Source organism: Leucopleurus acutus (genome assembly GCF_964270905.1).
Source record: "Leucopleurus acutus genome assembly, chromosome: 7".
NCBI classification, from domain to species: domain Eukaryota; kingdom Metazoa; phylum Chordata; class Mammalia; order Artiodactyla; family Delphinidae; genus Leucopleurus; species Leucopleurus acutus.
Genome location: NC_139150.1, coordinates 36,341,148 through 36,365,306, shown reverse-complemented (window position 1 = coordinate 36,365,306; position 24,159 = coordinate 36,341,148). Strand labels below are relative to the sequence as shown.

Sequence of the window (24,159 nt, the reverse complement as noted above, 5' to 3'; positions counted from 1 at the left end):
TTCTGGGCTTTAATAATATCACACTCCTGGTTTTCTGGCAGTTCCTTTTCAGTCTTCCCTCCTAGCCCTTCCCTCCTCATCAGAAGAGCTCCGGAGTTTGGTCCTAGGCTCCATTCTCTTCCCTATTTACATGTTCCCCCTGGGTAATCTCATTTCATCCCTTGGTTTTAAATACCATTTCTGGCACAGTGCGTCATTATCCTCAATATCCTTTGTACAGTAGCAGAATTTTTAGCTTGGCATCTAATCACCCAGCTAAAGGGTATATGTATTCTTCAGCTACCCTTGCAGCTGGATGTGGCCATGTGACGACATTCTGATAGGATGTATGAAGAAATACTTGCAACTTCCAAGTTGTGCTTTTAGAGGGAAGGACACCTTCCCCTCTCCTCCTTTCCCAGTGGCTAAAATGTGCACTTGACAGCAAGAGATGGAGCAACCATCAAGACGATAGATGGAGGCTAAGTCTCTGATGACTTACCAGTGAGAAACAAAGAAAATCTAACTTATTTGAGGCACTCTTATTTTGGGTCTCTCTGTTACAGCAGCTGAACTGATATCCTAACTAAACACCATCTATACGCCATCACTCTCAAATTTGTATCTTCAACTTCAACTCTCCCTGGAACAACATAGCTGCCAACCTGCCATCTCCACTCATATCTAATAGGCATCTCAAACTTAACATGGCCATTAGAGAACTCTTAATTCTACCCACTCCCAAATTATTCCGTCCTCAGGGTACTCCGTATCAGCAAAGAATACCCCCACTACTCAAACCAAAAGTGTAAGAATTATTGTTGATTCCCTTCTTCATTTTACTGGGCACAGGAAAACGAAAGACTGGCATTCATATAACACATTCAACCACATTCTCTCTTAAACACAGCCATCAAAGACCATAATTAACTAAGAAACTCGTAGCTCTGATATTACAAAGACAATAAAAAATTTGGTAATCAGTGTGTGCTACCTATAGGTTTCAGGCTACAATTGGTCATTAACCTCATTCACTCACTTATTGATAAACACATATGCCGGCACTGATACGTGCATACTTTATAATAACTCATACAAATGTATTAAGCTTAGTCAGTTGAAATATAAGCAAAGGTAAATACCTGTTTCTCTTCCAATCTGACGTGTTCCTAGGTTGATCACAGGTGTTCCAAAAGCTCCAACCTCTCGTACCCCACAGCTGCTGTTGCCAATCATACAACCAGCATGGGCAACCAGCTGTATAAACTGGTCAAATGGGACATGTTTAACTGCACGAAAATTGGGATGATGCTCAATGCCCTTCTTCCGCATCACTCGAACCATTTCTTTGCTCCCTGTGAAAATGGAAAGAACCAACTGTTAAATGGTTTACGAGATAAAGGAACAATTTTCATCGGCAAGTATAGCCCCACTTAAAGAAATATCCCTCATAAAAACTCATAACAGTTATTAGGGAAACAGTCCTTTTAATTACTGATCTTTTCATGAATGATGAACATCCAAAACATCTGGTCAGCCCTGTGTTTCAACTCGTCTAGAAACTTTAAACAGCAGCAGTGGGTCTCTTCAAACAGCACTCCACAAAGCAAATACTAACACCCCAGTAAAAGCTCTTACCTTACCAATTAAGAGGCTCAAGACAGGCCAACAGTCTCTGTCTCTTAAGCCAGGAGTTCCTAAATGGAAAGGTCTCGGGCTCCACGTACCAAGCCGATCAGAGGGCCTCTGCCTCAGCTATGCTCACATCTACAGCAATGACAGCTCAGTGGGACAGCAAGCGCTCCCACTTACGTGGACTAAACAAGCTCTAAGCAAATACAGATTCTGATACTGTGGCTGATATTTTACTTTACATGCATGACTTTGTTTTGAAAAGTTACAGATGTATGAGGGGGAGACGATATTCAGTGTCCCTCTGCTTGCCTCTCTACTCACCCTTTGCTAGTGGCTGTGACCAAGGCGGGCAAGGAGGCTAATCTGATCAGTTACAAGGCAGGACGACGACCACACTGTGTCCACTGGTGTGCAGGAGCCGCGAATTTAACAGAAGCTGGGCATGCATGTGTTCTCCTTTTAACTTTCTCCATGGCAAGGCAGGCAACAGACTCAGGGGCTAACTCCTTAGAGCAGGCCCGGCCACTTCTCTCCTGCCAGAACATTCCAGTCATTACCTAGAACTCATGTAGTGCAGGACACGCCAGAAGCTGCTACTATTCCAAGGTTCAGATTTGGGTTCAACTGAAGGCTTCTCTTTGGCCCTATACGACAGGCACTAAACCTGTTTTCCAGAAAAGCCTACATTAGGGAATGGGGCACTAAGTCAGATAATGAGAAAGTGATGCCTTGATTCTTATTTCCCTCTTGTTCCTTGTGTATATTTTATCAAAAACCCTGTGAAAAGGAGAGGCGAGTGGCAGACATGATTTAGGCATTCCTGGGACCCTTGCCTTTCATAGGGGTAAAAAATCTCAAATTCTAAAGTATATACAATAAGGAAGGTATATTACAAACAGAATATCACTGACAATGAATACTGAAGAAGAGACATAATTACATTATAAGTATTTATGCAAAAATTTAAAGGATTAGAAAAGAATAAATATTAAGGTTTTTGAAATATTGATACATAACCTGGATGAAATCTGGGTTGGGGGTCTTAAAGTTTTTTCCTACTAACACCCTACTTTGTTCCCCGTAACGGAAAAGATTATTCAAGACACACTAAGGGAAGGATTCTTTCAGTGTAAGATGGTGACATCTTGGCACTGCAGAGAAGGGATCCTGTCTCCTTTACCAAAAAATGCCTAAGAGCTCAGCAATGAGTGGTATCAGCTAATAATAACCAGTATCTGAAAATCCCTCAGTATCAGGCCCTGCTCTGGCATTTCCCATTTATATATCCCTACCATTAACCTAAGGTCTTACTAGCACTGGTTCCACCCACCAGTAGGTGATCAATCAGGTTAGGCTTAAGGATCAACTGGTTGGGAGCTAGAGATCGAAATTGCTTAAGCTCAAGATTAAATTAAGGTATAGCTAACATAAATAAGAGAACAAGAAATAAAAATAATGGCTATTTTACTGCAGTCAATAGGATCATTACTTTCCTAGAGACACTCTTTCAGCTTCTAAGGTTTATATCTCTTGGCTATTGCATTTTTTTTAACATCTTTTTTGGCGTATAATTGCTTTACAATGGTGTGTTAGTTTCTGCTTTATAACAAATCAGCTATACATATACATATATCCCCATTATCTCCTCCCTCTTGTGTCTCCCTCCCTAGAGTCTGTCATACAGAGTGAAGTGAGTCAGAAAGAGAAAAACAAATACCATATGCTAACACATATATATGGAATCTAAAAAAAAAAAATGGTTTTGGCTATTGCATTTTCTCATTGATGGAAACTGGAGGGAAGAGACTAAACATGAAACTAGAATGGAGATTTGAGATTTTTTTTTTAAGTATTTATTTCTTTCCTATTAAGTTTCTACTAGACTTAATAATATCACAAACTCCTCAATCTACTGCAAAATCGGTGATCCTTTGAAAATCAGAATGCATTTCAGAATAGAATGGCCTTCAATGATAAGATGAGCAAGATAGGAAGGTCGGTCAAAAGAAGACATAATAGAAACATAAAACTGGAAAGGTAGGTGGCATACTTTCATTTTCAAGTTAAATTACCTGCATCAATATTTGGAAACAGAACTAGGGTCCGCTTGTTAAATGAGATAAGTGCATCCAATGTTAGTTCAAACATTTTTAGGGAATGCTTAATGTCCGTGGTCACAGGGTGCTGTAGTGCAACAATGTAATCTTTAGATTTTACATCATCACCTGTTTAAAGAAAAATCAAACCACATTGCTTCATTAGTTAAGAATCTTAAAGGAGGAAGAAGCAAATTCTAAAAAGCAAGACCCCAAAGTCTATGTTTTAAAATTCTGAGGAAAAAACAATTTGTCACATTCTAAGCAGGGCATCCAAATTCAGATCAAAGGATAAGAACTTACAGCAACAAGTCCAAGGATTCTTCAGGGAACTTAACGTTTTACAAAGGTGCTTGCTACCACAAACAAAATACATAATTTTAAATAGTAGACACTAGACTTCATTGTCTTAAAGTTCACAATATTTCAAAGCGTTAGAAAAATGTGACTCTTCCCAATTTCTAACTAGTGTTTCTAATGAATTATCAGCAATATTAATGAGTAATAATGTGTTGCAAATCAGGGCATTTAGAGATTGATTGAGCATGAAATAAATTTCGTATAATGCATAGGCATTTCCCCACTATCGCCCACCAGATTCAACAAACCACCAGTGTTTCTAACTCTGTTCAAAGGCCTAGAAAGGCTTCACTCATCCCCAGGCTGGGATCCCAAGGACAGTTCCTCAGCAAAAATGTAAAGTGTAAAAGATTTGGATGGACAGCGCCATGCCAAATAACACAAAGAATTCTGCAACAGGGCCTATATTATCCTATAAAACTGAAGATGAGCTCTACTCACTTATTTTTTTGTTTGTTTTGTTGTTTTCTTCTACTCTTTTTTTTTTTTTTTTTTGTTGCGGTACGTGGGCCTCTCACTGTTGTGGCCTCTCCCGTTGCGGAGCACAGGCTCCGGACGCGCAGGCTCAGCGGCCATGGCTCACGGGCCCAGCCGCTCCGCGGCATGTGGGACCTTCCCGGAACAGGGCACGAACCTGTGTCCCCTGCATCGGCAGGCGGACTCTCAACCACTGCGCCACCAGGGAAGCCCCCTACTCACTTATTTTTAATGAAAGAATATATTTATTTGTGATATTAATTTTAATGATCAACTTTATCATGAATTACGTTTATCATTAATCCAAATTCAATCAGTAGCAGTTACTTTTTTAAATTTATTAATTTTTTTTGTGTGTGGTACATGGGCCTCTCACTGTTGTGGCCTCTCTCGCTGCGGAGCACAGGCTCCAGACGCGCAGGCTCAGCGGCCATGGCTCACGGGCCCAGCTGCTCCGCGGCATGTGGGATCTTCCCGGACCGGGGCACAAACCCGTGTCCCCTGCATCGGCAGGCGGACTCTCAACCACTGTGCCACCAGGGAAGCCCAGCAGTTACTTTTTATGATTTAATGGTAACAGAAATTTTTTACTAAGAATCTTCAGTAGTATTTGATTTAAAAGACTACAGGCTCCAAAATTTTATTTTAAAAAATGACTGGTCCCATATCATGTTCTAAACTGGGGGTGGGGTGGGGATATAATTACTAAATTTTTGTTCAAAGTAGTAAAAAAGAACAGTGAAAAAGAAAACACAGAGCGATGAGCTGGAGCTACCCATCCCTGGCAATAATACATTTTGTGCAAAGCCTGCACCTGGTCCTCGATGTATGACTTCTGACATTTATCTGCCTTTGTCTCCATAACTCAGCAGCTTCATCCCTTCCACACAACCGTTTCCATTACGGTACCATTACTTGGTTTTGGGTCAAAAAGTTCTATATTTACTGTGGTATTTCTTTCAGTATTAGGAATGTAACATGTCTTTTTAACTTTGCTAATATTTTTATTAGGACTGTTATTTATTAATGTTCTGGTTACAAAGCTGCATGTTCTGAGTGGCTTACTCAATACTATTTTTCTTATAAGCAGAAGGATAACGTCAGAAATTGCAGGTTGAGAAGCAGGTACAGGCTTTGCACAAAAGGTATTATTGCCAGGGACAGGTGGCTTTGGCTCAATGTCTTTTTCCCCCCCACTGGTTTAAAAAAAAATCTAGTTTTTGCTATTTCGTCATTCTTCTTTTCGCAAACTGCTTAAAAGGTTCCAAGGAGAACCTTAAGCCCTACAAGTACTATTTTGCTGTATTCTGCTTTATAAGGGTTATTTTCTATTCATTACAAGTTTTTCAGAAATACAAAGTTTTTCAGAAGACATAGTGAGCTAACACTATAATCAGAACAGAATGCAAGAATGTTTACTTAGAAGCATGCAGAAAGGGGAGACTGAAGAGGCAGAAGCCTGTTCCATCAGCATTATCTTGACAGGTTCCCTGATAGCTATGAATCTGTCCAAGGATAAGAAATATATAGAATGGATTAACTTATATAGTAGAAAAACCCAATTTATTTCCTGTTCTAATGTGATCTGGATTTAAAATATACACAATCACTTTGATTACACAATCACCAAATTAATTTACTATTAACTTCATTATTCAACAGATCTACCTCTTCACAGAGGAAAGTCCTAAATACCTAAATAGACGATTAGTCCTGATTGGCCCTCTAAATAGTACTCTCACTATAAATTAACTAATAGACATTGTTTGTAAACCTATTTTCTTTGCCTCTGAGTAGCAAAAATAATTTCCAGGAATCTAGATCATTGATCATTGAAGATTTCAGACCTTAAGGCTTACTTACAGAGGTAACAATCTCTACTGGTACAACTATGACTTCTGCTTTTTAATAATAATCATAATCCCTTATAACTGCTTTCAACATCCATTATCTCATCTGAATATTCCAACAAGCCCATAAGAAAGGCATTAAAATTAAAAATAACAATTTGTTTCATTGAGCTAAAAAGCAAAATAAAGGAAAAAAAAAAACCTTAATTCTACTAACCAGAAGTGAATATTATAAATGACTTGGTGCACATACTTACCGACCTTTCTACGTTACTGTTTTTATAAAAATGTATCATTATATGTATAATTTTATAGCTTGCTTTTTTTTTCCTTTTTGATATATCAGGATCGGTCCCTGTAACTAATATTCACCTATAACATTATATTTAATGGATTAAAAGCATTCCATTTAAAAAATTCAATCCATTAAGTCTATTTTATAGAAAAGGTGAGTCTCAGAGAGGTGAAGTCATACCATTGGGCGAGATCTATGAACTAAAAACCTTGGCCTTCTGATTGCTAATGGAACATTCTACCCACAGTAGTTTCCAAAGGACAGAAGCATACCCGAACTTTCGGACAAAAGCAACCATTAGACTGAATGAAGTCTGATACATACCTAACCACATCCGAATGATGCTCATGTAGTCTTTGTTCTTGGCGGAGAGAAGTTTGTCATAGGAAGGGCAGCCTGCCAACAAGATGCGATCATGGTCCTCACACATGGATATCAGGTGTTGCTCTGCACTTCGGGTGCAGCACACATGATAATGAGCCAGTTTCGTTATAGCGTGTCTGATAGAGTCGTCAATGGTCCCACTGACTTCCCCCCCTTCAATGTGAAGGATTCGGATGTTCATCAAGGCAGCAGACGTAGCCAGAGCCAGGGCATCAAACCTGTCTCCATGAACAATCATGATATCAGGCTTCAGGCGGTTAAGAACATCTGGTAGCTTCACAAGGGCCAGGCCCACTGACTCCACCATGGCTGCCTCATCTTCCCCTCTGACAATTGTGTGTAGTCTGGTGTTAATGTCAAAGTCATCTTGTTCAATCATGCGATATGTGTTTCTAAAGCAGGAGAGAAATAAAAATGTGAGAGCATGTTCTTAAGTATAGGGCTTATAAAAACATCAACATTAACCCTGAAGGGAGAAATATTTCACAAAATTTCCTTGTTAAAATAAATGAACTGAAGTGTAACTTACACACAAAAATAAAAGCACAGACCATAAATATACAGATCACTTAATTAATTTTTCTACACAAACACCCCTCTAGCCACCACCCAGATCAACACATCCCGCACCTGGGAGGTCTCACTTGTGCCCCCTTCAGTGAGCACCTGGAGGGAGAAATATTGGAGGGAGAATGTTTTTATCAGGAAAAGAGAGAGTAAATTTTACAGTGGTCACAACTATTTCTTTCTTTTTTTAAAATATATATAAATTTTTAAAAAGAAATATGCTACTTAATAGAAAAAAATTACTTATAAAAGCAGAGCTCATTAAAAAAAATAGTATGGAACCAGGATACCTGACATGTCACTATAATATAAATTTCTGAATGATGGAAATTATCTCCTGAATTCTCTTTGTATGTTACCATTAATGCAGCATAATTCTGACTGGGGTGAAAATGTAGGTTTTTAAATTGGCTGTGAAATGCAGTTTCAGGTCTGTTTCACGCTTCAGTAACAACAGCAATTCTCAATGCCTTAAAGTTTCCTGCCTGTTATGACTAGATTTTAAAAGATCTGACTTTTTTTTTCTAAATATACATTTATTATTTAAAAATTGAAAAATACAGAAAATTATCATGCATAAACCTACCACTCGGCAATATCAGTATTACCATTTTGATTTCTTTCTAGCCATTTTATGCATAGTATTTCAACATGGTTGAGAACACATCATAGTACAATTCTGTAATCTAGTTAATCCATTTAACACTATATTTTCTCAGATCATGAAGGATTCTTTACATACATCATACTGATGCCTTAGTAGTCATTTTATAGATTCCTTTGGATTTTCCTACAAAAGCTATGATGTCATCTGTAAATAAAGACAATCTTGTGCCTTTATTTATATCTCGTTTCATTGCACTGGCTGTTACATGCAGTACACAGAGAAGGGTGAAAGTGGATGTCCTTACCTTGTTACCAATCTTTGGAGAAAAGCACAAATTTTATGTTAGCTATAGGTTTTTCACAGGTGGTCTTTATCAGACTGAGGAATTTCCTTTCTATTCCAAGTTTGCTAAAGGTTTTACCATAACTAGTTGTTGAATTTTGTCAAATGCTTTTTTAATATCTATTGAGATGAATCTGTTGGTCCCCCCACCCACCGCCTTTTTTCTTAATTGGGGTATAGTTGTTTTACAATGTTGTGTTAGTTTTTACTGTACAGTGAAGTGGAGTTTCCTGTGCTATAGAGCAGGTTCTCATTAGTTATCTATTTTATACATATTAGTGTATATATGTCAATCCCAATATCCCAATTCATCCCACCCCCACTTTCCCCCCTTGGTGTCCATAAGTTTGTTCTCTACATCTGTGTCTCTATTTCTGCCTTGCAAACTGGTTCATCTGTACCATTTGATTTCCCACTTTACTCTGTTAATACGTGAATCACACTAATTGATTTTCAAATGTTAAATCAATCTTGAATTCCTGAGATAAACCCACTTGGTCATGACGTATTATCTGTTTTTGTATATTGCTGGATATGATTTGCTAATTTTTTGTTTAAAATTTTTATGTCTAATTCATGAGGGATACTGATCTGAATTTTCTTATAATGTCTTTTCAGGTTTTGATATCAGGATTATGCTGACCTTATTAAATAATCTAGGAAGTCCCGTGGCTCCTCTATTTTCTGAAAAAGTTTATATAGGATCTTAAAAGTTTGATAGAATTCAAAAGTGCAGCCAACTTGGTAGGAAGTTATTTTTATAGGAAGTGTTTGATAATGAATTCAATTTCTTTAATATAGAGCTATCGAGATTTTCTATTTTTTTCTGTCAATTTTGGTAAGTGGTGTTTTTCAAGGAGTTTGTCCATTTCATCTAAATTGACTGTCAAATTTACTGGCCTAATATTCTCCTTTTATTCTTTTAATGGCTGTAACATCAAGATGATATCCTCTTTGTTATCCTATATTGGTAAATACTGTGTTCCCTTTTTCTTGTTCTGCAGGAGCTTGTCAATTTTATTATTTTAAAGAAATAACTTTTGCCTCGATTAATTTTCTCTACTGTTTAATCTACTCTTACATTTCATTGATTTCCACTCTACCATTCCTCCCTTCTACTTACTTTGGGCTTAATTTTCTTTTTCCTGTTTGTTAAAGTGGAAATGGATTCTTGACTCTAAATTTCTCTTTTTTCACGTAAGTATTTAAAGCTATAAATTTCCCCATAAGCACTGCTTAATCTATACCCACAAATTTTGAAATACTGTAATATTTGTTTTTAATTTAAATTTATTTATTTATTTTTCACTGCATTGGGTCTTCGTTGCTGTGCACGGGCTTTCTCTAGTTGCAGTGAGCAGGGGCTACTCTTCATTGCAGTGCACAGGCTTCTCACTGCAGTGGCTTCTCTTGTCGCGGAGCATGGGCTCTCAGTGCACGGACTTCAGTAGTTGTGGCTCATGGGCTCTAGAGCGCAGGATCAGTAGTTGTGGCGCACAGGCTTAGTTGCTCTGTGGCACATGGGATCTTCCCCGACCAGGGCTCGAACCCATGTCCCCTGCATTGGCAGGTGGATTCTTAACCACTGCACCACCAGGGAAGTCTGATATACTGCAATATTTATTATCCAATTCAAAACATTTTCTAATTTCCCTTAGGATTTCTTGTTTGACCCCTAAGCTTAAAACTCAACAATAAAAAACCCATTTAAAAATGGGCTAAAGGGGCTTCCCTGGTGGCGCAGTGGTTAAGAGTCCGCCTGCTGATGCAGGGGACGCGGGTTCGTGCTCCGGTCCGGGAAGATCCCACATGCCGCGGAGTGGCTGGGCCCATGAGCCAAGGCCACTGAGCCTGCACGTCCGGAGCCTGTGCTCCGCAACGGGAGAAGCCACAGCAGTGAGAGGCCCGCGTATTGCAAAAATAAATAAATAAATAAAAATTAAAACGGGCTAAAGGGCTTCCCTGGTGGCACAGCGGTTAAGAATCCGCCTGCCGGGCTTTCCTGGTGGCACAGTGGTTGAGAATCTGCCTGCCAATGCAGGGGACATGGGTTCGAGCCCCCGTCTGGGAAGATCCCACATGCCACAGAGCAACTAGGCTCGTGAGCCACAACTACTGAGCCTGCGCGTCTGGAGCCTGTGCTCCGCAACAAAAGTGGCCACGATAGTGAGAGGCCCACGCACTGCAATGAAGAGTGGCCCCCGCTCGCCACAACTAGAGAAAGCCCTCACACAGAAACGAAGACCCAACACAGCCAAAAATTAAAAAATAAATTTAAAAAAACATTGAAATAAATCACATTTCACTTTAAAAAAAAGAATCCGCCTGCCAATGCAGGGGACATGGGTTCGAGCCCTGGTCCGGGGAGATCCCATGTGCTGCGGAGCAATGAAGCCTGTGCGCCACAACTACTGAGCCTGCGCTCTAGAGCCTGCGCGCCACAACTACTGAGCCTGAGCGCCACAACTACTGAAGCCCATACTAGAGCCCATGCTCTGCAACAAGAGAAGCCACTGCTATGAGAAGCCCGCGCACCACAATGAAGAGTAGCTCCCGCTCGCCGCAACTAGAGAAAGCCCGCGCACAGCGAAGAAGACCCAACACAGCCAAAAATGAAAAAAAATAAATTTACTTAAAAATAAATAAAAATGGCCTAAGACCTTAACATACACCTCACCAAAGATGATATAAGGATAGCAAATAAGCATATGAAAAGATACTCCACATTATATGTCATCAAGGAAATGCAAATTAAAACAAGATACTGCTACACACCTATTAGAATGGCCAAAATCCAGAACACTGATAACACTAAATGCTGGCAAGGATGTGGAGCAACAGGAACTCTCATTCACTGTTGCGGGGAATACAAAATGATACAGCCACTTTGGAAGACAGTTTGGCAGTTTATTGCAAAAGTAAACATGCTCTTACCATACGATCTAGCAATCATGCTCCTTCGTTTACCTAAACGAGCGGAAAACTTATGTCACACAAAAATCTGCAAAATGAATGTTTATAGCAGCTTTATTCATAATTGCCAAAACTTGGAAGCAACCAAAATATCCTTCAGTAAGGGAATGGAGAAATAAACTATCATACATCCACACAATGGAATATCATTCAGTGAAAAAAAGAAATGACTATCAAGCTATGAAAATACATGAAGGAAACTTAAATGCATATTACTAAATGAAAGAAGCAAATCTGAAGAGGCTACATAATATGTGATTCCAACTATATGACATTCTGGAAAAGGCAAAAATCTATGGAAATGGTGAAAACATCACTGATTGCCAGGAGACTGTTGGGGGGAAGGGATGAATAGGTAGAGGAGAAGACTTGGGGGGCAGTGAAATGACTCTGTGTGATACTATAATGGTAGATACATGCCATTATACATTTGTCCAAACCCAGAGAACTTACACCACCAAGCTGACTCCTAATGTAAACTATGGACTTTGGGTGATAACAGTGTGTCAGTGGAAGTTCATCAATTGTAAAAAATGTACCACTGAAGTGTGGTAGGGGATGTTGATAATGGGGATGCTATGCATGTATAGGGGAAGAGAGGTATATGGGAAACTTCTGTACCTTCTGCTCAATTTTGCTGTTAGAGCTAAAACTGTTCTAAAAAATTAGGTCTATTTTTTAAAGACATTCTTTCTTTTATATATATGCATGTACTTTACCATTTCTAGTCACTCCTTTCTGTAGATCTAAGTTCCCAACAGGTATCATTTCTCTTCAGTTTGAAGAATCTGCCTTAGCATTTTTTTGTAGTATATACCTGATGGTGATAATTTGCTTAGCTTTTCTCTTCAACTTTATTTTTGAAAGATATTTTCACAGATAAAAAATTCTGGGTTAACAGGAGTTATTTTTCCCCCTTTGAGCACATTAAAGATGCTCCACTGTCTTCTGGCCTCCACTGTCAGACAGTGAGTTAGTTAATTATCATTCATATCATTGTTCCCCTGTAAGAAATGTAATTTTTGTCTTGTTGCTTTCAAGATTTTCTTGTTTTCAGCAAATTGACTATGATATTGTCTACAGGTAGTTTTCTTAGTATTTATCTGTTAGGGGTTGTTGACCTTTCTGGATCTGTACATCGATGTTTTTTCGTTTGTTTTTTTACCAAATTTGGAAACCTCTGGCCAGTATTTCTTCTAAGATTGCAACATAGCTTTAATTCTGAGACTGTCCCGCCTACAGAATGTTCATACCTAACTGTTTGAATCAGGAACCAGAATCAGAATTCCCTTGAAATAGCATCTCAAAAAACAAAACACTATGTCCCGTAACACCAAATATACTTGAAGAATTTGCTAAGCCCTGAATTAAACTGAAATATTGAGTTTATTTTTAAACTAAGTTCTGTATTAAACATGTATTAAACAAACATGTTTTAAGTATTTAGTCTGAACTGCTGCCAAACTTGAACATTTTCAAAAACTATGGGACTGTAACAAAACTAGGCCACCGATATAATCTCTAAATGAAATTAGACTTGATCCAGTGCATTTGTCTTAAGTCCCCAAACTGAACCTCTTCACAGCAGTAGGGGCTGTCATGGTACCCACACCACCACAACCAATCTTCTCATTAATCTTTACTGATAGTATCTCTCCTCCTCCTCTTAAATAACCTTGTCTCTAATTTGGAAGCATCATTCTTAGATGAAAATCAGTTGAATGATCTATCGGTTGTTGTTTTCTGATTATTTTTCTTTGTGCTGTTGCATATTAAAAGTATAAAGAAATATGACTAGCAGTTCTCAAACTTCACCTCTCCAATAGCAGAAGGAATCTGATCCTTGAGGGATTTACGTTTTCTCCTCAGCTTTTACATTTGGGATGGTCCCCCTACCATGTCTCTTCCTGCAGAAAAATGCTCAGACAGCTGCATAAAGAGTGCCAACTATCTGCTGTCTTGAGATACCAAAGTTATGCATAATTGTGCTGAAGATACTTATTCTGTTAGAGTCAACTAGACTTAAAAATTACTCAATTCCTCCAGAGAAGATACTCCCACCTCCACAATTAATTAGCATGTTTGACAGTCTTATTCTAAGTTTTTCACCTTAATTTGTTTTTATTTTCACTTTCTATCCAGCGCAACTTCCTTTAGTTATTAGAATATTAATCCTTCTGAGTCTACGACAGTCATTTTTAACCCTCTCTAAATGAGAAACTAGTTGGTATGGGAAAGTCTTCACAATGCAATGAGCACCAGTTGAGCATACAGTGCAGGCAGTCTATCTGTGTTAAATACTGTGTGTTGAGAGAGAGAAAGAAGAGAGAGAAAGAAGGTTATTTACTTACACACACAGAAAAGAAAGTACAGCAGATTTTTGCATGCATGACTTTAAAATTCTCAAGCATTCCTGAAATACCAAGTCATGGAGTCATGAAGTCATGTGCAATTTTGCTAAGCATGAATTTGAATCCCACCTATTTGACATTAACCTTAATAGGAGAGCAAGTCACTTAGCTAATGATTAAGCCAACCTTTCAGACCAAAATACAACATTGTTCCCATCATTTTCTTCACGTTTCTGTGGGGGAAATACCATAGAGCAAGGTCTCTCAATGTCAGCAGTATTGACATTTTAGGCCAGACAGATTCTTTGTCGTAGAGGGCTGACCCATGAACTGTAGGATGTTTAGAAACATCCCTAGCCTCTTAAAAAAATGTGCTGAGATCGGATCAAACTGGAGGAGTAGGATGTGGAGTTCACCTTCTCCACAAATATGGGATTGGCCAAAAAGTTCATTCGGGTTTTTCCGTAACATCTTATGGAAGATATTACAGAAAATACATATCAAAATGTTTAAATCAAAATATATCTACATGTGGAACGATTCTCACAAAACATCTACTGAATGCTGGCAGAAGACCTCAGACTTCCAAAAGGGCAAGAAAATCTCCATGTAATTGGGGAGGACAAAAGAAAAAAGAAAAATAAAGAGAGAAAGGAATCAGGATGGGACCTGCACCGCTGGGAAGGACCAGTAAAAAAAGGAAAGGTTTCCACACACTGGGAAGTCCCCTCACTGGTGGGGAGATCAGCCGGGATGGGAGGGGGAACTTCAGAGCCTCCGAAGAGAGCACAGCAACCGGTCTGTGGAGGGTAGAAGGGAGAGAGACCTGCACCGAATGTCAGTGCTGCTGCCCGACACTCCCCAGCCTGAGACGCTGGTCCGCTGGGCCGGGTGGGGGCTGGGAGCTGAGGCTCAGGCTTCAGAGGTCACTCCCCGGGGAGAGGACTGGGGTTGGCTGCGTGGAGACAGCCTGAGGGGACTAGGGTGTCGTATGGGAGAAGGCCTGGGCCCGCCAGAGAGGCAGGGTGCCATTGCTGGGTGGCACACAAGGAGACGAGCGGGACCGCCATAGGAGCTTCTTTCTCTGCTCACACACTAGCCAGCGGCAGGGCACTGCCTACATGAGCCCCAGGGGTAGGCGAGAGCCTCCACTACCATCTCGGACTCTAGAAGCAGGCACAGACCGCTGCTGCCGCTGAGGGTCCTGTGAGCAGGCGCTGGTCACTGCCCCCACCTTCCTGGAAGCGTGCGTGGCCTGCTGCCACTGCTGCCAAGAATCCCTCGACCAGGTGCCACCCGCTGCCCCCACCTTCCCAGGAGCGCACACGGGCCGTACACCTGCACACCCCCTATCAAGGGGATAACAGTGAGCACATGCTGAGGAAAGAGATGGCAAGCATCCAAACTAAAAACAGCCCTCACGCCAAAAAAAAATTAAATCCACACAAGCTATGCAGGGACGCTCCCACATATAAATAGCCCTCCAAGACCAGGGTAGATAATTTTCCACCTAAACTCACAGAGTAAAAGAAATATAAGCAAAATGAAGAAGGAGAGAAAGCACTCCCAGTTAAAAGACCAAGAGTATTCCCCTGAAAGAACAAACAATGAAACAGACCTCTTCAGTCTAACAGACACCAAGTTCAAAAAGGAGGTAATGAAAATACTGAAGGAATTAAGAAAGGCTATCACAGAAATGCAGAGTACTGTAAAAAGGAACTAAAAACTATAAGGTGGAGCCCAGAAAAATTAGAAAGTTCATTTGCCGAGATGAAAGCTAAGCTAAAAGCAAAGAATAGCAGGATGAATAATGCAGAAGAAAGAGTAAGTGATTTGGAAGATAGAATATTGGAAATTACCCAATCAAAACAGCAGACAGAAAGCCAACAACAACAAAAAAACGAAGAAAGCAATATAAGAGACCTATGGGATAATATACAGCATGCCAATCTATGTATAATAGGAATTCCAGAAGAAGAAGAAAGAGAAAAGGGGATTGAAAATGTATTTGAAGAAATTATGGCTGAAAACTTCCCAAACCTAAAGAAGGAAACAGATATCCAGATATAGGAAGCACAGAGGGTCCCAAACAAGATGAACCCAAACAGAGCTACACCAAGACATATCATAATAAAAATGGCAAAAGTTGGGGCTTCCCTGGTGGCGCAGTGGTTGAGAGTCCGCCTGCCGATGCAGGGGACACGGGTTCGTGCCCCGGTCTGGGAGGATCCCACGTGCCGCGGAGCGGCTGGGCCCGTGAGCCATGGCCGCTGAGCCTGCGCGTCTGGAGCCTGTGCTCCGCAACGGGAGAGGCCACAACAGTGAGAGGCCCACGTACCGCAAAACAAAAAACAAAACAAAACAAAATGGCAAAAGTTAGAGAGAGGATTCTAAAGGCAGCAAGAGAAAAACAAAGAGTTAATTACAAGGGAACCCTCATAAAGCTATCAGCCAGTTTATCTACAGAAACACTGCAGGCCAGTAGGGAGTGGCAAAGTACATTCAAAGTCTTGAAAGGGAAAAATCTGCAACCTAGAATACTCTACCCAGCAAGATTATCATTTAGGAGGAGAAATAAAGAATTTCTCAGACAAGCAAAAACTAAAAGAATACAGCAATACTAAACCTATCCTAAAAGGAATATTGAAAGATCTTCTCTAAATAGAAAAGAAGCAAGAAGATATAGGAAGGAGGAAATCACAGTAGGAAAGTAAATCACTTAAGCCAATATACAGATTTTTTTTAAAAAGCCTATTTGTGAAAGTGACGATAAACACAAGGAACGGCAAAAGGATAAACGTGAAGTTGTAAAAAAGGAAATCAAAATCACAAAATGTGGGGAAGGAGAGTAAGAAAATGTAGATTGCTTTTTTTTTTTAAGAATGTGTCTGATCCTATATGACTATCAGTCTAAAGCAAGCAAATATAGGAAGGGGTTAACATACTTGAAAAACAGGGCAACCACAAATCACAAACATAAAACAGATTCACAAAACCAAAAAGAAGAAAACACAAGCATAAAAGAAAAGGAAATCATCAAACCATTAAAGGAAAAAGAAAGGAACAAAGAAGAAACATAGAATCAACTGGAAAACAAGGTTTAAAATGGCAATAAATACATATGTATGAATAATTACCTTAACTGTCAATGGGCTGAGTGCTCCAATCGAAAGACACAGAGTGGCAGACTGGATTAAAAATCAAGGGCCAACAATACACTGCCTACAAGAGACCCACCTTAGGGCAAAGGACACACATCGATTGAAAGTGAGGGGATGGAAAAAGATGTTTCATGCAAACAGAAATGACAAGAAAACAGGAATTGCAAAACTCATATCAGACAAAACAGACTTTAAAACAAAGGCCATCAAGAAAGATAAAGAAGGACACTATATAATAATAAAAGGATCAATACAAGAAGAGGATTTTACACTTGTCAACATATGTGTACCTAACATAGGAGCACCCAAATACTTAAAACAAATATTAACAGACATAAAGGAAGACATTGATGGGAATACAATAATAGTAGGAGACTTTTGGGTTTTTTTTTGCGTTACGTGGGCCTCTCACTGTTGTGGCCCCTCCCATTGTGGAGCACAGGCTCCGGACACGCAGGCTCAGCGGCCATGGCTCACGGGCCCAGCCACTCCGCGGCACGTGGGATCTTCCCGGACCGGGGCATGAACCCGTGTCCCCTGCATCAGCAGGCAGACTCTCAACCACTGCACCACCAGGGAAGCCCTATAGTAGGAGCCTTTAACACCCTACTCACATCAATGCACAGATCTTCTACACAGAAAATCAATAAGGCAACAGAGATCCTAAATGATACAATAGAACAAGTTTGACTTAACTGATATTTTCAGGACAGTTTTTACATCCAAAAAACCCAGAATACACATTCTTTTCAAGTGCACATGGAACACTCTCTAGGATTGACCACATACTAGGGCACAAAACTCACCTCGAGACTTCCCTGGTGGCGCAGTGGTTAAGAATCCGCCTGTCAATGCAAGGGACACGGGTTCAAGCCCTAGTCCGGGAAGATTCCCACATGCCGTGGAGCAACTAAGCCCATGTGCCACAGCTACTGAGCCTGCACTCTAGAGCCCATGAGCCACAACTACTGAGCCCGCATGCCACAGCTACTGCAGCCCACACGCCTAGAGCCTGTGCTCCACAACAAGAGAAGCCACTGCAATGAGAAGCCCGCGCACCACAGCAAAGAGTAGCCCCCGCTCACTGCAAGTGGAGAAAGCCTTGTGCGGCAGCAAAGACCCAACACAGTCAAAAATAAATAAATAAATTTTTAAAAAAACAAAAAACAACTCACCTCAACAAATTTAAAAGTATAGAAGTTATTTCAAGCATCTTCTCTGACTACAAAGGCATGAAACTAGAAATCAACCACAGGAAAAGAAATGAGAAAAAAACAATTACATGGAGACTAAACAACATGCTACTAAAAAACCAATGAGTCAATAAGGAAATCAAAACAGAAATTTAAAAATACCGTGAGACAAATGACAATGAAAACACAACCATACAAAATCTACGGGATGCAGCAAAAGCAGTTCTTAGAGTTTACAGCAATACAGGCCTTCCTCAAAAAAACAAGAAAAATCTCAAATAAACAACCTAACCTACCACCTAAAAGTATTAGAAAAAGAAGAACAAACAAAACCTAAAGTCAGCAGAAGGAAGGAAATAATAAAGATCAGAGAGGAAATAAATAAAATAGAGATTAAAAAATAGAAAAAAAATCAATACAACCAAGAGCTGGTTCTTTGAAAGGGTAAACAACATTGACAAACCTCTGGCCAGGCTCACCAAGAAGAAAAGAGAGAGAACCCAAATAAACAAAATAAGAAAGGAAAAAGGAGAAATCTCAAATGATACCACAGAAATACAAAAAACCATAAGAGAACACTATGAAAAATTATTTGCCAACAAATTTGACCACCTAGAAGAAATGGACAACTTTCTAGAAACATACAGCCCACCAAAACTGAATCAAGAAAAAATAGATAATTCAGGGAACTCCCGGGTGGTCCAGTGGTTAGGACTTGGCACTTTCACTGCCCACGGCCCAGGTTCAATCTCTGGTCGGGGAACTAAGATCCCACAAGCCGCATGGTGTGGCCAAATAAATTAATTAAATTAAATATGGCACAAATGAATCTATCTACAAGACAAAAACAGACTCACAGACATAGAGAACAGATTTGTGGTTGCCTAGGGGTGGTGGGGGAGGGAGAGGGATGAACTGGGAGTTTGGGGTTAGTAGATGCAAACTATGACATTTAGAATGGACATGCCACAGCAACTAAGCCCGTGCACCACAACTACTGAGCCTGTGCTCTAGAGCCCATGAGCCACAACTACTGAGCTCGCGTGCCACAACTACTGAAGCCTGCACGCCTAGAGCCCGTGCTCCGGAACAAGAGGAACCACCGCAATGAGAAGCCCGCACACCACAACGAAGGGTAGCCCCTGCTTGCTGCAACTAGAGAAGCCCCGCACACAGCAACGAAGACCCAACGCAGCCATAAATAAACAAATAAATAGATAAATAAAACAAAACTCAAGATACAAAAGCTTGTACAGTGAAAAGGCTACTTCTCACTTCTGTTTTACCAGTTATCCAGTTCTTCTCCCCAGAAGCAACCAATTTCTTGTGCTAGAATGCACTGTAGACATACATTTCCATTAAGTACTAGTCAAGTTTCCATTTCAGCAGTCTCACCTGACAAATACTACCTTCCCCGCTTAATTACTGTGGTAGGCAGATAAGAAACCTACCACAATCTCCTTGAAAGCCTCTCCCCGACTAGTCTTCTGCCAAACTTTTCTCACAGAAGTAAAAGAACACACTTAGACTTTCCCCTCAGGCTCTAGCTAAAATTTCTCCTTTACTTTGTCCTATCTCTGTTCAATAATGTAAGAAAACCCAAGTGGATTTTCTTAGACAGCCAGAATTCATTTCACATTTTAAAAATCTGTGAACTTTTGAGCTCTCCATAAGTTTCTTCTCTTGTCTTTAAAAGTATTTTCTTAGAGCAAATTGCTAAACTGGTTTTGGGGGGCAGGTTTTTATTTGTTTTTGCTGTTATTATCTTATTGTTAAAGGACATTTAAAAAGACAATTTTACCTTAACACAAGCTTCTTTCATATTTAATACTTTGGAGGCTGCATTAATGTTTTCATGCCACAAGGGTGTACTAAATGCCACTTTATTACATGTAACAAAATGTTCACCTTTGGTTTATACACCTGCTCCCTCAAAGATTTCCCAAGTTTCGTTTTTCATATTTAGAGTGTGATCGATAACAAACCTAATGTCACCAAAGTAAGAATTAATGGTAACGGTATTATAAAATTCTACTTTATCTTGTGGATCAATTAGATTTTTAAAATCTTCTTCCATATCTACTACTTTATATGCATTTTTAATATAGGATTAGCATTAGAACTCACAAAACAGATTACATAGAATCACATTATAGTCACACAACATATATTTATAAATGGCATTTCCGGATGTAATACCAAATAAAAGTAATAATAATAATAGCTATAATTTACCAACCATCTAACAGGCAGCATCCCTGTATAGATACTTTATGTCACTATCTCCATTCTTCACAATAACCTACAACACAAGTTTTCACTCCATTTTATAACTGAGGAAACTGAGGCTCAGAGATGCTAGGCAACTTCTCCAAGGCTACCTAAAAACTAAGTGGTAGAATTGGGATTTGAAGCCGGGTCCACACAGCTTCAAGACCAAAGTTCTCACCGGTACATCGTGTTGCAATGAAGAATATCATAAGAAAATGCTTTCATCTTACCCATAGTCATCTATCAGGTGAGAGCCAAGTACCACCACGTCAAGTTCAAAGAACTCAGGTTCCATTTTAATGCCAAACATGATTGGGGCGAGTTTAGAATAATCAGCACGGTTGCAAGTAGCAACACAAACCCGAAGCTTTCGGTTATTCTCCTTCTTCTCCATGACTTGTTTTCTTTTTGAGAGGTTCTTAAAATAGAGTTCCTGAAGTTGCAAAAATAAAAATTAATATCCTATGATAAACCATAATGCAAAAGAATATGAAAAAGAATGTATATATGTGTATAAATGAGTCACTTTGCTGTACAGCAGTAATTAATACAACATTGTAGTTCAACTATACTTCAGTAAAAAATAAATTTAAAAAAGACATTATAGACACAAAAAATAAAAATTCTTTATAATCAGAATGATAGGTCCTAGATATAAACGTAAAATTTTGCCATCTTAAGTCCTTAAACACCATTTAGTATAGTGATTCTTAACTTTTCCACCGCGCTTCTGTGTGACACACCCACTGGTATATCAAGTTATGAAATTCCAGCAGACTAACTATGACTCCACCCTTTTCTCTTAAGAAAGCATGCTGGAATGCAATTTAAAAAGAGTTTAATATAAATCAACTCTCATTTAAAAGGCAAGCAAACATCAGCTCTTTATTATTAACTAAAAATTACTTGCCATTCCTCACAATTGATCCCAACATACAAGATTAGAGCGAAAGTTTGGTTGAGAACCACTGATCTAGTTCAACTCCCCCACTTACAGAAAGAGAAAAACACAAGTCTTAAGAGAGGAAATTACTTCCCCAACATTCAAGATCACATCCTATAAGCAATGTGAGCTATTCACCCTCATGCTACACACTATATACAAAGCACTGTGATTAGTGCTAAGGAAAAGATGAGTAAGATGAAACAAAAACCCCTACCTTCAAGGCCTCATTAGCATCCATAGCCAGTACCTACACACTTGACAACTCCAAATACCTACCAGCTATCTCCGGTCCCATAGGCACGTCAAAGTCACTGTCCCAAACTGAACTCACTTTCTTTTCCAAACCTGTTCCTCCTTCCTTATTCTCTAACTCTGTTATGAACTTCCATTCATCCAAATGCCTTGACATCCTTGTCTTCTCTGCTCCTCACCCTGTACCTCCTCAGTCCTGTCAGTTCAACCTCCGGAATGAATATCTTTCAAATCAATCTCCTCTCCATCCCCACCCACCAGAACATCCCCTAGTCCAATCCCTGATCTTAGGTCAGAGCTATTCTAACAGCTGTCAAAGTGGTTTGCCTGTCTCTAGTCCTGCCCTGCCTCCCAAAAACTTTCAGGGTGATCTTTCCAAAGTTTATAAATCTGATTACATTGCTAAACAGGATATACCACCTATGGATAAATTGCAAATTGCTGATCTGGACCTAGTTCATCCTTCCAACCATTTGTCCCCTTACAACTATCCTCACTCTGAACCAAAGCCATGCCAAAGTGCCTGCAGTTCAACCAGTGGGTCTCCATATCTCTGTGCCTTTGTAGATGCAAGCTCCTCTACCTAAAACTTCCTTTCCCTCTTGCCTGGATTCTTCCTCATCCTTTAAAACTCAGGCTAAGTGTCATCGCTTCTGGAAAGCCTTCGCATAAACCTCAGTTCCTCCTTACTCCACCCCTCTTCGTGGCTGCCTCCCTCTGAGCACTGTGGCCCCATAATACACACATATACTTTTGCTCAACTCCTTTTCCCACCCATCCCCCCACAATTCTATACCCTCCTTTCAAAAAGTAAAAACCAGGGGCAAGGGATAAGAGCTATGTTTCAAGGAGCTTTTAAAACTTCCTTATATCAATGTAAAATTTCACTTCACGGACTGATCTCAATGCTTATGTCTCTGGAAGTGTATCAATATTTAGAATTTGCAATCAGGAATCCAGAGAAGCTTTAGTAAGGATGCCAATAAAAGGGAAGCTGCCTTTTCAATCAGGGCAGACTCTGAAACTCAGTGGAAATCTCGTCAGTAGCCTTCTGCTGTTGATATCTCATCTCTCGTAGGCTAGAACTTCTATAATCACACAAATTGCCCATCATTAGGCCCATTCAGAATTTATAATCTCCAGTAAGAGCTAATTCCACCCAATGGAAAGCATTTGTAAGGTAGTGAAGCGAGCATTCTGTCAAGTGAGTTGTATTTGTGAGATCTAAGCACTACCTAACCAAAGAGACAAAAATATTTTTCCAAAAACAGTTGTCCTAAGTGTTCTTATACATAAATCTTTTTCCACTCATCATTAAATGTGAGCTGAATAAATTGTTGGTGATATTTAATTTGCTGGGTGAGGCAAAGCAAATCATTCATGGTTGATAAATTTGTATTTATTTTAAGAGAATAGTAAACTTTCCATTGGGCAATTCTAAAATGTTTAGTATTTACCAAGTAACTCAAAGGTTATTATACCAAAACTGAAAGTAAGGTAGCCACATACACAAACTATGAAAAATAAAACAATGTTACTAAGGCCAAAACTTTTTTAAGGAATAAAGTTAAATCTTAGAAAAAAAATAATGGTAAAAATCCTTTATTAAGAGGAGAATTCTTGGGCTTCCCTGGTGGTGCAGTGGTTGAGAGTCCGCCTGCCGATGCAGGGGACACGGGTTCGTGCCCCGGTCCGAGAGGATCCCACGTGCCACGGAGCGGCTGGGCCCATGAGCCATGGCCGCTGGGCCTGCGCATCCGGAGCCTGTGCTCCACAACGGGAGAGGCCACAACAGTGACAGGCCCGCGTACAGCAAAAAGAAAAAAAAATTTTATTTAACTTTTTATTAGGTAGTACATTCACATGGTTTAAAACTGAAAAGGCACAGGAGGCTATAGAGCAAAACGTCTTCTCATCTGTGTTCCCAGACATGTAGTTCTTCTCCCTGAATGCTTAGAATTACTAGTTTCTTATCTATCCTTCTGCATATAAACTATGCATATACAAATAAATACACAGTTCTTCACACATATAAATACAAATATATTTTATAAATACAGAGTGTGTATCATGCAATTAGTAACTTATGCTACACTGTTGTTGCATACCTTGTTTTTTAACTGCTCTTATGTTTCTGAATTAAGTGGTAAAATGGGAAAGTTCAAAGGCATTAGAAATATCAAACCTAAAAGTGCAATTTTGAAAATTGCTGGCCATCAACTTTTCAAATATATGTAGGGTTATGAGAGCCCTGGAAGTAAAAATGACCAATATCACAAACACTTATTGAGAACTGACTCTGTGCAGAGCACTGTAAAGAAAACTGAGAGGGACTTCCCTGGCAGTCCAGTGGTTAAGACTCCACGCTTCCAATGCAGGGGGCGTGGGTTTGATCCCTGCTTGGGGAACCAAGATCCCAC

At 39.7% G+C, this 24,159-nt stretch overlaps 1 protein-coding gene across 2 annotated transcripts in view; it reads right to left on the bottom strand.

Moving 5' to 3' along the window:
• Positions 1-24,159, bottom strand: part of GNE (glucosamine (UDP-N-acetyl)-2-epimerase/N-acetylmannosamine kinase) — a 40,755-nt gene that overhangs the window by 13,791 nt on the left and 2,805 nt on the right. For both annotated transcript variants that reach the window (XM_082842178.1, XM_082842179.1), the window contains exons 2-5: positions 20,772-20,974; positions 7,017-7,468; positions 3,687-3,839; positions 1,122-1,334 (exon numbers count right to left, since the gene is read on the bottom strand). In XM_082842178.1, the coding sequence (XP_082698304.1) occupies positions 1,122-1,334; positions 3,687-3,839; positions 7,017-7,468; positions 20,772-20,935 (982 nt within the window). In that variant the 5' untranslated portion in view covers positions 20,936-20,974. The remainder of the gene's footprint in view (positions 1-1,121; positions 1,335-3,686; positions 3,840-7,016; positions 7,469-20,771; positions 20,975-24,159) is intronic.